Genomic DNA, 12,849 nt, shown 5'->3' on the forward strand with positions numbered 1-12,849 from the left:
CCCGGGCTCTGCCTCCTTCTATCGATGGGCCCCGCCTCCTCTTACATCACTGGCCCCACCTGCTCTTAGATCACTGGCCAGTGATGTGAGAGGAGGCGGGTTTGCTGTTAGGCGGGCCCCGCCTCCTTCTTTACTGCAAATGTCGGTGATCGATCGAAAGTTCGAACTTATCGAGTTCTGGGACCGGAAGTCATGCGGTCCCACAACTCGATAAGTTTGGACTATCGATAGAACACCGATGTAACCGGCCTATTCTGCCGCATCTGCTGGCTGTCACTGACACAGCTCCGCAGCGGCTGTGAGTGGAAACATTTTCCTTCACAGCAGCTGCTGAGCTATGTCAGTGACAGCCAGCACCCGAGACGCCATAGCGACCCAGGCGGCCCACACGGCATCAGAGGGATGCCTGGCCGGGCCCCCCTGTGCACGGGCCCCATAGCGGCCGACTGGGTCGCTATGGTGATTGTTATGCCACTGGTTTTGGTAAAGCTAAAGGAGATTTACAATCTGATTGTAAAATCCTTCCATAGCATATGGACAGCTTTAGAAAGTATTGAAGCCATAAACATCAATGGAAGGAGGATTCTTAAAAGGAGCTTAGCAATTACAGTTCAGTACATGTCTCCTTTAAGTGGGTCAGAGTAACATTCCCTCCCGAATGCCTCTACTTAATAGTTATTCCATGAAATATATGTTTCTGAATCTTAGAAACTAAACTTAATCTGGTCTCTTGGGATTATATTGCTATTGTGCATCTCTCTGCTACATTTGGAAATGAAATCTAAAAAACACCAATGGTCGGAAATAAAGTATATTCTGCCTATAGATAAAAACTTGTCTTTTCTTTTTTCAGTACCCGGTCCAATACTACCAGAGCGACCTCCAGTTGGTAAAAAAACCAAAGTATCCTTTTAAAATGATTATAGTGTCATTTACATCTAATAAATAGCAAGTTGCAATTTTCCAGCCTGTTAGGCTGCATTCACACTAGCACTGCTGCATTTAGGTTATAAATGCATTAGAGAAAAGAGGTTGTCTGGGAAGTATAAACAAACATTATCAGGGTTATTCACAAAAGGGTGAAGAGTTTGGAGAAGGCAGGAGAGGTTAACAATCGAGGCCAAAATAGCTGATTTGGAAAAATTCTCCAATTCAGCTCACTTTCCAGTTCAGATATGTTGTCCTAGATTGTTCACTTCTCCTGCCTTCTCCAAACTCTTCACCCTTTTGTAAATAACCCTGTATGGTTCCCAGATCACTTTTGCCTGCATTTAGATGTACCTGCCTTTTTGTAGGTTTAGCCAGCTTTATGTGTGTTTTCATGGATTTTAGCCATGTTTAGAGTTTCTAATCAGATCCTGTACACACAGAATACACCAAAATGAAGATTGACACTCAGTGTGAATGATACCATTAAAAGAAGTCATCATATACATTAAAATGTGTTTTAGGAATGTTGTCTAAAGGCATAGAAATGCATATTTATCAATGCCATCGTGAATAAGGCTTTACACCTGTGGCAGGTACTGCCAAGTCAGGGGGGGTGATTCACTAACCTAAACACACGCACGCACTAGGTGCGTGTGATTTTTACACAACAAAACATATTTATCAACCAAAAAATCTCTAAAAGCATATTTCCACTAATGCCATATATGGAAAAATCATGCACATGATGCATATATAATGCTGCTTCACAGTTTAGACAAAAATGGTTAGCTCATGCATTTACATTCCTGCATTCATCAACACAAGCAACACAATGTAGAGCTAATTTACACAACATCACCTTGCAATTCATGCAGGGCTTTGCACAACACACCTGCTGGGTGTGTACACACTACAAAGGTGTCTAGATTCCACCAATAGATCATGCTGGGAGGGAACACACTACAGAGGTGTATACTTGTTCGTGGCGTGTTTATAAGGTTAGTAAATCAACCCCAGTGTCTCAGCATAATATATGGAAAGGCATTCTTCCTGCCTTAGATGCAGATCCAGTGTCTGTGTTTTACAAGATACTAGATCATTAGTCACCTGGATAGGGGCTGCACCTTAGGATATGATCCTTTGTCTATTACCAGCTAGAGGTGGGTGAATTGGTTGCAATCATACCTCCCAACTGCCTCTCATTTGGAGAGACTGCCTCTCTAATGAAACCAAATCCATCTGTTCCTCTTTCCCCCTCAGCTATCCTTTTTGGTCCAATGTTTATATCTCAATAAAAATGTTTATTATATATTATGATGGTAATGGTCTGGTCACCACAGTACTAAGTAGTACATTCCATCAGCTGTTGAAATGCATCATCTCTAGTTATAATTAAATGAGATCACCCATCAAATATTGTGTTCCTTTTAAGAGAGTGAGAGGCTTCAAAGCCTCAATTCACCCTAATGACCAAAACATTGACCTGTATGTGTTGTAAAGTAGCCATCACTCCAAGCTCGCCCCTGTGATGGACTACAATCTCATGTTTAGTTTACTAATTTGTATTGAGATTGTAGTCCAGCATGTGAGTGATCTTGGAGTGGTGGCTACTTTACAACACACACAGGGTGTTGTAAAGTAGCCACTGCTACTATCATTATAAAGCCCCTTTCCCACGGGTGCCACCCCTTCCAATCAGTAAGGGACCCAAGCACAGATCCATTCCCTACTGATCAGAGCAGATTGGAATGGATGTCACTCTTGCATTGGAGGAAAAAACTAACCAGACCCATGTTAGTTCTATGAGGAGTCGGATATAAGCGCTCATGGGTCCATTTAGATCCGATGACCTTCGATCAATCTGATTCGGGTTCGTCTAACAGGAACTCTGTTCTGTGGTTTTTCTTTTCTCTTGAAAACCCAGATGAACTCGGAGGAAGTTGGATGTAATTGGACCCAGGTCTGTTTACATCTGACTCCCCATAGACCAACTATGCGCTTTCAATCACATGACCTGAAAAACTGACAGACCGGCCTGATTGAAACACCGTTTAAAAGGCAGGCAACATATGTATCATTAAAAAAAAACTAATTTAATATTAAAGGAGTACCAATCTATTAAGCATAATGTTGCCTGATGGTTTGTGATTACAATGATAATTATGCCCAGTTAATGGGTATTTGCGTGTATGCATATCTATGTGTGTAAAAATGTTTATGAATAGATAGATAGAGTAAACATTTTAGGAGACTTTTTTACCAACTGGAGGTCGCTCTGGTAGTACTGGACCGGGTACTGAAAAAAGAAAAGACAAGTTTCTATCTATAGGCAGAAATATCTCAGTAAAATCAATATAAATATGGTTCAACAATGTGCCTTGTTGCACACATACAAACAACATTTTGCTAATTTAAATGGGAACATCATTTTGTAAAATAAGTTTGTATTCTAAGGTTTTGACATGTTACAGTGATACACTTCCATCTCAACAACCACCATTTTTCCCTGAAAATCTTCTCAACAGTAAGCCCAGTAAGTCTGATCAAATCAATGCCCCTATCATAAAGCACTTTGAAAACGTTTTTTAGTTTTCAAGTGGGTGTAAAACCTTTTTATACTTTTTAATGCTGTCCTTATACTTATTGGAGAGATTTCTCCTCACTTTCTGTCTTGGTGGAGCTTCTGACCCTTCCCCTTTGTATAAAACAGTAGACATGAGCAGTGACTCTAATATTTGGACTGCCATTCTGACATGTGTATTTTGATTTTAAGGAGATGTGAAATGTGGGAACTGATTGTGGCATATGAACTATAGCTTAGACTTAGATTATATATCTTCACTCAGACAATCTTTCAGCTCTCCATCTGTAAAAAACCTTCAGCATACTGCAACCTGACATTGTTTAAATGGAAAATCCCCAGTTACTGTCTTCTAGTTTTGTATGTAATCAAATACAAATATGTTTCTTACAATGTCCTTCTGAGATTTACACAATGTAACATAGGTATGACATACTGTATGTGGTTTGTAGGGTTTAAAAAAGGCTGTATTTTTAACCAAACCTGAAATTTAATATAATGAGCAGACTTCTCCATTAAGTGCCAACAGATTTGAAAAAACAAATCTAATCCTGTGACCCCAAAGTCAGCAGATAGAAGGCTTATGCCCACTATCAGCTGACACTGCACACCCATGCCACAGATGAGAAGAATCCTGAAAATATTGTCAGGATCCAGTCTAGTTGCCTGACAGCTGGCTCTGTCTCTCTGTAGTGGCTGAGGGCCAGGGACAGCCACTCCCACCAGTGTGGAGCGTTCCATGCTGGCTCTAAGTATTTGGATAGTAAGTAATAGTCAAAATAAAGATACATTTTTGCAGATTCATTATAATTCAAAACAAACCAATTAGTTGTTTAAATATGCTTATTGTAATGCATTGCAGTCATATAAACAAAGTATTAATTCAAACTTACATGGAGGTGGAAAGGTAAGAGCTAAAACAGAAAAAAACAGTGGTATCAAATACAGTTGAATGATTTGAAAGAAACTTAAACTCAACTTCTATTTTATGTTGAAAAAATAGCAATCCTCTATAGGTTGTTAATAAATAGTGTTGGGCTGAATGTTCAAGTCCAACGTGAGTTCGACTCGAACATCACTGGTTCGTGTGTTCACTGAACACACAAACTATAAGGGCATTCGGTGGTCTGTTCGACCGCTGAATGCCCCACAAGGCAATGCACCTTGTGAAGCCCTAATTAGCTAAAGGCTTGCACCTGACCACTACTCAGGGCCCAGTACTCTGTAAGAGTCAGATGACGTAAAAGTACACAGTTGGGCGGAGCTAGCTGTCACCACTAGCTCCACCCAATTGTTTGTGACTTGCTGTCAAAATGCCATTATGCGGCGGGTGTTCGTCGCGAGCAGACAGGACTGCTGTCTGTTTAAAAAAAAAATGATTTCTATTTATTTTTTATTGTTTTATTTTTTATTTTGTTCAGTGATCATCGTCGTGGACAATGCTAGACATCGTGATTGACCCTGGATTACGTCGGTGGATCAATTTTTCTTTAAAAATAAAAGACTTGTCAAATACATGTATTTTTTGTTTTTTTTCCAAATAAAGGATTTTTTCGAAAGTGTGGACTTTTTATTTACAATTTTATTTAACCCATTAGTGAATGGATAGGGGTACTAGTACCCCTTACTCATTCCCAAGGGGTAGGCGCCATCAGTGTACCTCTTTATTAAAGGGGAACCCCGATGTGAATAAGCTCCCTGCCCACATCCCCACAACCAATGCCCCAGGGCTTGTGGGGAAGAGGCCCTTGTACCCATCGGCATGGGGACAAGGTGCTTTTCCAGTGGCGACCCTGGAAAAGCACCCTCCCAGTGCCAAGGGCATATGGCCTGGTATGGGAGGGGGAAGGGGTGATCGCTCGCCCCCCCCCTTCCGGCCCTGCCAGGTCTATGCTTGGATCAAGGGTCTAGTATGGCACTTTAGGGGGGACCCCACATTTCCCCCCCATTTCTGGGGGTTCCTCAAAATTCCTACCAGACCTAAAGGGCCTGGTATGACTTTAAGGGGGAACCCCACACACTTTTGTTTTTTTTACATGGGGTCTCTCCTAAATATTCCTACCAGACCTTAAGGGTCTGGTATGACTTTTGGGGGGAACCCCACGCTTTAAAAAAAATTGGTCCCACCTAACATTCCTACCAGACCAAAAGGGTCTGATATTGTTTGGGAGGGGGGACTGCACGCTTCTTCTTTAGAAATTTCAGTTTTGGTGCAGCAGGTTCTCTACATTCTGCAGATTTGCACTTTACAGGCAGGTTAAGGGGACCCCCCAGGCATGATATTTAAAGGAATTTTTCGTTTAATTGTTGCCCTTTTAAGTGATGTTAAAATCACTGCTCCTTTAAAAACTGCATTTTTTTAAAGTTTTTTTTTCCCATTGCAGTACCCGGATCCCCTAAACGTTTTAAAGCCAATAACTTGCATATAAGCCCTCTTAAAGGGGCAATTGTTTTGAAATCTATTGCCTGCAGCGTATTGGGAATGTGTACTGTATATGTATTACATATACAGTACACACTGCTAATACACTGCAGACAATATATTTACAATTATCCCCTGCTAATACGAATGGGTTAAATGATCCATATGTAGCCCTGTACTATGGATAATTTAACCCATTCATGTTAGCAGGGGATAATTGTAAATATATTGCTGCAGTGTACTCTATATGTAGTACATATAGAGTACACATTCCCAATACGCTGCAGGCAATAGATTTACAATTATCCTCGGCTAACATGAATAGGTAAATGATCCATAGTACAACTACATGGTATGTACTATTATGTACTATGGATCATTTAACCTATTCATGTTTGCAGGGGAGACTATTGCTGCAGTTTACACCTACAAGTATTTAGTCATGAGGATTCAGACTTGAGATTATTGAGCTCATCACAATAACAGAAATGTGTTGGTATTTACTACTAAGACTTAAATACAATGAAATAAAATCTATTTAACTACCAAACACAAGGAACAGATATAAATGACAAGAAATATTAGCAAAACACAGACCATGATTATATATATCCAGGGCCGCCGTCAGGGGGATACGGCCGATATTGATGTAAGGGGCCCGGCCAGCCTTAGGGGCCCGTGCACCTTACATGGGCATCGGCTGTACAGTGACAGGCCAGGATGTAGTCGGGCTCCCCGCAGCATCGGAGGAGGCCGGGGCCCGCACGCTCCAGACTCTCACATTGGATGCCTCCTCCGGTGTCCCCAGGGGGTCTCTGCACTGTACATTAGTTTTTAAAGATGGCCGCCGCAAGTAGCGACGGCCATCTTTAAACCTGGCAAGCGCCCCACATCTCATTTAATATATTGCCGAACAGGCAATATATTGAATGAAAATCATTCCCTGGTTGTCAAGTGGGGAATCAGTATAATCTGCATCTCTTGCTGATGCAGATCATACTAATCGTTCCCTAGCGGTGCCTGTGCTAACTCTCAGGGATCGATTAATATGTCTGCATCAGCCAGAGTGCAGGTCAAACTGATTCACCACTGAAGCTCAGGGATGCAGCCCCCCTTCCTGCAAAACAGGTAAGCAGGAGAGGGGGACATTTTTTAAATAACTATTTTAATTGTTAGTGTGTGTGTGTGTGTGTTTGATTGTGTTTGATTGAATGTGTGTGATTTTTTTTAATGAAGCTATGTGTGTGTTTTTTAATGAGTGTGTGTGATATGTGTGTGTTTAATTACACGTATGTTTTTGTTTGTTTGTTTTTTTAACCACTTCCCGCGGGTTCACGTAATTGTGCGTCATCCGCTGGAAGTGGTTACCAAGAACACAGCTGCTCCTGAAGCCATGTTCTTGTACCGTGTTAAACAGCTGACGATTGCTGTTTAAATACAAGCGATCCGGTGTCTGTACAGGCGCTGAATCGCTTGTACGGTGCGGAGCTCTGCCCCCCTCCTCCACATCTGCTGGTGCCACCATCAGTTTCCTGGACTCATCTGTCCTTCATGTGAGCCCAGGCCGCATGTGGAGATTCTCCCCTGACAGATCGGAGGAGAGATCAGTGGCTTCTAGCTGCGGATCTCTCCTCCGATCACTGGACCCGGAAGTGATGTGCATTACATCACTTATGGTGTCACTGTACACAGTCTCTGGCTCTTAGGGCCTGTTCAGACCACTTACAGTGCGTTCCGGCCAGAATGCACTGCATCGCATTGCAGCACGTTCCGGCCAGAATGCACTGCAACGCATTGCAGCCGGTTCACTTTTGTGAGTGGGTAGAAAGGAGCAGAAGGGGGCGTGGCGGGCCATTAAAGTGAATGGTGCCGTAGCCACACCCTCCGGCCGCAATGTGATCGCCCACACAGGATCGCAGGGCACGTTCTGCCTGCAGTGCGTTCCGGTGCGGTCAAAATGCTGTAAGCACTATTTTGACCGCATCGGGATGCAGGCACAATGTGCCCTGCGATCCCGTGCGGGCGATCGCATTGTGGCTGGAGGGCGTGGCTATGGCGCCATTCACTTCAATGGCCCGCCATTCCCCCTCCTACCCGGCAAAAATTGAGCCGGCCGCAATGTGATGCAGTGTGTTCCGGCCGGAATCGGGCCGGGACGCACTGCAAGTGGTGTGGACAACCCCTTACAGCCAGAAGAAGAAGCTTCTGGCTCTTTGGGGTCCCTAGGTGACAGCTATGAAGAGCCATGAAGAGGACCTGTCACATTATATGTGCTATTACATAAGGGGCTTTTGAGCCCGCTATGTGGTAGCAATAAAGCTGAGTGTAAAAAGATGGTAAAAATGAAATTTAAATGCAAATTTTTTTTAACGTTTCCCCTTTCCCCACGTGCACGCACATACAACACAAACACGTGTCGGATGCACCTACATGCAAAAACAAAAATTACGCCACACATGTTATGTATCGTCACGGGCGTCAGAGTGAGCAATAATTCTTGGCCCATCAATCACGGATAGCACTAAACTGATGAGCCGTAAAAGCATTTAAAGCGTCGCTTATGAAAGATTTTGGTTATTGTAGTTTTTGGCGGTTTCATGGATGCTTGACATGTTTAGTATCTATTTGCGAGGCGTGACCCCGTCTTTTATATTGTACCAAAAAATGATCCATTATATTCTGATTCTGTGCACTAAATTTCATTTTAGTGTATTTTATCCTAGAAATACATTTGCGCAAATACCGTGCGACATAAAAAATTGCAACCAGTATCTTTTTATTGTACAGGACCTCGGCTTTCAGAACATATATCATTGTTTGGGGGTCCGAAGCTGTTTTCTACCCAAAAATTCAGATTTTATCATGTGTGCGCAAGTGTAAGAAATTGCTCCGGGCAGCAAGTGGTTAATGAGTGTATAAATATTTGAATGTGTGTGTTTCCCTATTTTCCCTGAAGCAGTGATGCTGAAATTTTTTGAAACCCGAGCGCCCGAACTGCATCGCAATACTAAAGTTATTTTCAGAGTTGGCACTTTGAGATAAATAAATTGATTTTGCGTTGCAGTTTGGGCACTCGGGTTCAAAAAAAATTCGCCATCACTATCCTAGTCTGACAGCGACGCAGACGAGTGGCCAGAGGTAGCGGGGATTACGTCACTTCCAGCCAGTCCGGCGACAGAGGAGGCCAGACACCAGCAGCAGGAGCAGGTAAGAGGAGCTGAGAGGGAGATGCAGCCCGAACCAGCCCACCTGGGACCCCTGCAGAGCCCACCATAGAGAGTCTCAGATGGGCTGAGCAGCATGTATGGTGTGCTCTGCAGGGTCACTTTTAGGTGGGCTGTGTGGGGTCTCAGGTGGGTCCTGTGTCCAGCGCGTAACTAAGGCCAGAGTCCAGCTCGAAACTCGGCGCGCAACTAAGCCCAGAGTACGGTGCGCAACTAAGCCCAGAGTCCGACGCGCAACTAAGCCCAGAGTCCGGCGCGCAACTAAGCCAATTCATATACTGTTCTGCATTGCTGTATAAATGTATTGCTGGGATTTGTAGTCCCCCTACAAGCGGTGCCATTCTGCATTAGAGTGTAAGCTCCTCTGTACAGGGAATGATGTGACTGGCTCAGTGTTCTCTGTACAGCATTGCGGTATATATCAGAGCTATATAAATGTATAATATTAACAGTGTGACTGGCTCAGCGTGGCGGCGGTGCGGGGGGGGGGCAACGACAACCGTGCGGGGGGGGGCCCTGGCCTAAAGCCGTGTAAGGGGCCCCGAAATTTCTGAAGGCTGCCATGTATATATATACATATGTATATATATATACATTCATACATGTATATATGACAAGCATGCAACATATATAAGTGCAGAGGAGTATCTGGATAATTACCAGGTGATGTTCCTGTGTGGGCCCTTTTGGTGACAAAAAGACTAGGTTTTCCTTCAATGTTTGGACTAATATAGGGCTTGCCTCCATAGACCTAAATGGATTGGCACTAAATGGTGTCCTCAAAGTACTAATCAAATCAAATTAAAGTAGTCCTCTGGGGATTGGACTTTCATCAAATGCCCTTTTTACAGCATCCAACCCCTTTAATTGCAAATCTTTAATGACTTCAACTGTACAAAAATTTGGAAGCAAAATAAAAAAAGTTCAGGTGTTTGCAGACTATCCCCAAGACAAGATATGTATCATTACCATGGCAGTCCCCATATAACTTAACTAATGGGATGCCTTGGAGCTGTTAACTAGAGACAACAGATAGTTTGCTCCCACTGTCTAAGTAAACCATCCTGGAGCCAGCCTATTGTACTTGTTCTGGCTATTTGCAATTAACAGGCTATGCCTGGGCAGATCCATATAAAACATTCAAAGGTACCCTGTATTCAACCCCCCAGGACAGAAAAGACACCTTTTTTATTACTCCCATTCAGTCACCCAACATAGCAACATAGAATATATGTATTTACAAATACTATATACATATGTTCATGGAGATTTGATATAAACATCATATGGTAACAGTAGTGTTGGTTTATATAAAAGTACAGCTGTCTTTAAACACTGCTAAGGAAATAATCTATTCATGTGAGAGGACAAAACATACCATGATAAAATTAAAGGTTCACTAAAATGTAAAATGAATAAGTGCTCTGCAGGCACAGGACAGTGCCATATCAATATGGTGTGTTTGGCGCCTAGGACTCTTGGCCGGGGGGGCTGACAGGGTCCAGAAAACATATAGTGTTACAGGGAAGGAGCTGGGTTTCCAGTTCTATCTGGGTTTTCTGGAGTATAACTGGGATATGGGTATGGGTATGGGATTTCTAAGAGTCTTGGGCGGGATGAAATCTCCAGTCCTGGGGCCATGTGCAGCCAATTGCCAGGACAGACTGTTCAAGTGGCTGATAACAGCCCAATTAAGAGAGTGGACAGAGAGGAAGAGGCAGTCAGTGGAGCAGGAGTACATGCAGAACATGGGAGACTGTGTATGTGACACACGAGACACTGAGCTGGAGTCTGGCTGGACAGGGCCTGTGGCACATGCGGTGTGTGGGCAAGGCCCGGAGGGTATTTGGCACAGGAGATGTGTTTGGAAAGGTCGGGAGGACTGTCCTCACACAGGGAGGTGTGTAGCTGTTGGGTGTCTGGCCATGAGACGGCTGAGGTTCTAACCCTGAGGTGGGACATGATATCAGTGCTGAGACATATCTTGGATGTTGTTGGAAGATACACCCTTATGTTTATGTTTGTTTGCTGAAAAGAAGCAATTTAAGTTGTACTGTTTGGAAGAGAATAAAGTTGTCATATTCCAAAACCGCCTAGCTAAGGGTCCTTAAATACCCTAGCTGGTTACAGCTGGTGGAGAATGCGGGCACTTAGCCAGAAAAAAAGCCATTTGTTTGGACTGCTTAAAGCGACAGGAGTCTCAGCAAAAGTTCCCGTGAACTGTTGAAGAGAGACAGCCTGTTCTGTGTGAGACCCTTAAAGGAGAACTATGGGGTCAGTGTTTTTCCGCATAGTTCTCCTTAGGGTAACGGGAGGACACAAACTAGCGTCCTCCCGTTACCCTAAGCTCAGTATACCGCCAGCTACAGCTCGCGGTATACTGAGACGCCGCACCTGGAGCGGATCCTGACGTAGATGACGGGATCCGCCCAGCTGCGTGAGTGACAGCTGGCTCTGCCTATCTAGAGGCAGAGCCAGCTGTACCTGCCCCCTCCCCCGTCCGTTCCGCCAGTCAGCGCTGGCAGATCGGAGCGGGGAGAGGGGAATCCAGCCCCCCCCCTGTCACGGCAGAGAGCCGTGACAGGATCGAGAGGTGAGGGAACCCGGTATGTGTTCCCTCACCTCCCGATCTACTGAGCCGACCTGTGACAGCCTCATTGTCACAGGTCAGCTTAGAACTATGAGGTGAGTGGAAATCACTCATCTCATAGTTCTCCTTTAAAGGAGCAGTGCACTTATTTGTCTGGAGAGTGCAGACTGCTGTGTACTGCATGAACTAAGTGCCTGTGACAATGGTTTGCTCTAAACAGAAGGGACAATGATAAAATGGCCAAAAGAGTTTGGTGGTCAACGCCCTTGGAAGCTGCAGAGGGGCCAGGAAAACCTGTGTCAGACTGTGCATCTTTTTTGGACTGGTATAACCTCAGTTGTGCTGCCTTAACCCCAGCTACTGTGAAGCTCGCTCAGACTGCCCAGAGAGAGAGAGCGAAGGGCTGAACAGAAACTCCGTAGTCAGTAGCAACGCCAATTAAATGAGACCTGCTGACCGTGTGCCAAGGATGTCATCTGTGGAGGAGTGGGGCCAAGTCAGCATGTGGAGAGAGAGAAAGTCCAGCAAAGCCAGGAGAGAAAGCAAGTACACAGTGAAAGAGCAGTTTCGTGTAGCAACTGGGAAGACAAGATACAGGGGAGAAATAGTTCCAGGTGACCTGTGTAAATTACGGGATGACCTGACGAGGGTCATTTGATCGGCCTGCACCGTGCGGAGTGTGTGTCCAGGAGGTGCATAATATGGTGACATGCCCTGAGCTGTGGGGTCCGCAACAGCCATCACCCTGTCTGGAGTGTGGCCAACATGGGCATGGTATTGCCACATGTCTTGTGTTGTGGGGTACTTCTGGAGGTACCAGTGGGCGTGAGAGCAAGCCCGCAAACCAGAATGGCTATGCAACAGTGTCGGCAGTTGCTCATGGCAACGCAAAAGAACTTTCCATACAGCCTGCAGGAACGAACATCATAGTTACTGGTAAGACTGTCTTCAAGGACTTGTTTGCTGGGACTGATAATGCGTTTACTATGGAGACTGTCGGTAACCTTGCATGCTGGAAAGTGGGAGTGATCCCAAGTGGAAAACCCACTGCAGACTTTGAAAAAGACTTGCAATGCCCGTAAGAACTGCCTTGTATAAAGGG

General features: G+C 44.4%; 1 protein-coding gene across 1 annotated transcript in view; it reads right to left on the bottom strand.

The window, feature by feature from the left end:
- LOC108802174 (integumentary mucin B.1-like) overlaps positions 1 to 12,628 on the bottom strand; it is a 25,732-nt gene extending 13,104 nt beyond the window's left edge. The window contains exon 1 of the mRNA XM_018574041.1: positions 12,565 to 12,628. Coding sequence (XP_018429543.1) covers positions 12,565 to 12,628 — 64 coding nt within the window. The remainder of the gene's footprint in view (positions 1 to 12,564) is intronic.
- Between the last annotated feature and the right edge of the window lie 221 nt (positions 12,629 to 12,849).

The sequence above is a fragment of the Nanorana parkeri genome, unplaced genomic scaffold (genome assembly GCF_000935625.1).
Source record: "Nanorana parkeri isolate BGI_ZX_2015 unplaced genomic scaffold, ASM93562v1 scaffold2693, whole genome shotgun sequence".
NCBI classification, from domain to species: Eukaryota; Metazoa; Chordata; class Amphibia; order Anura; family Dicroglossidae; genus Nanorana; species Nanorana parkeri.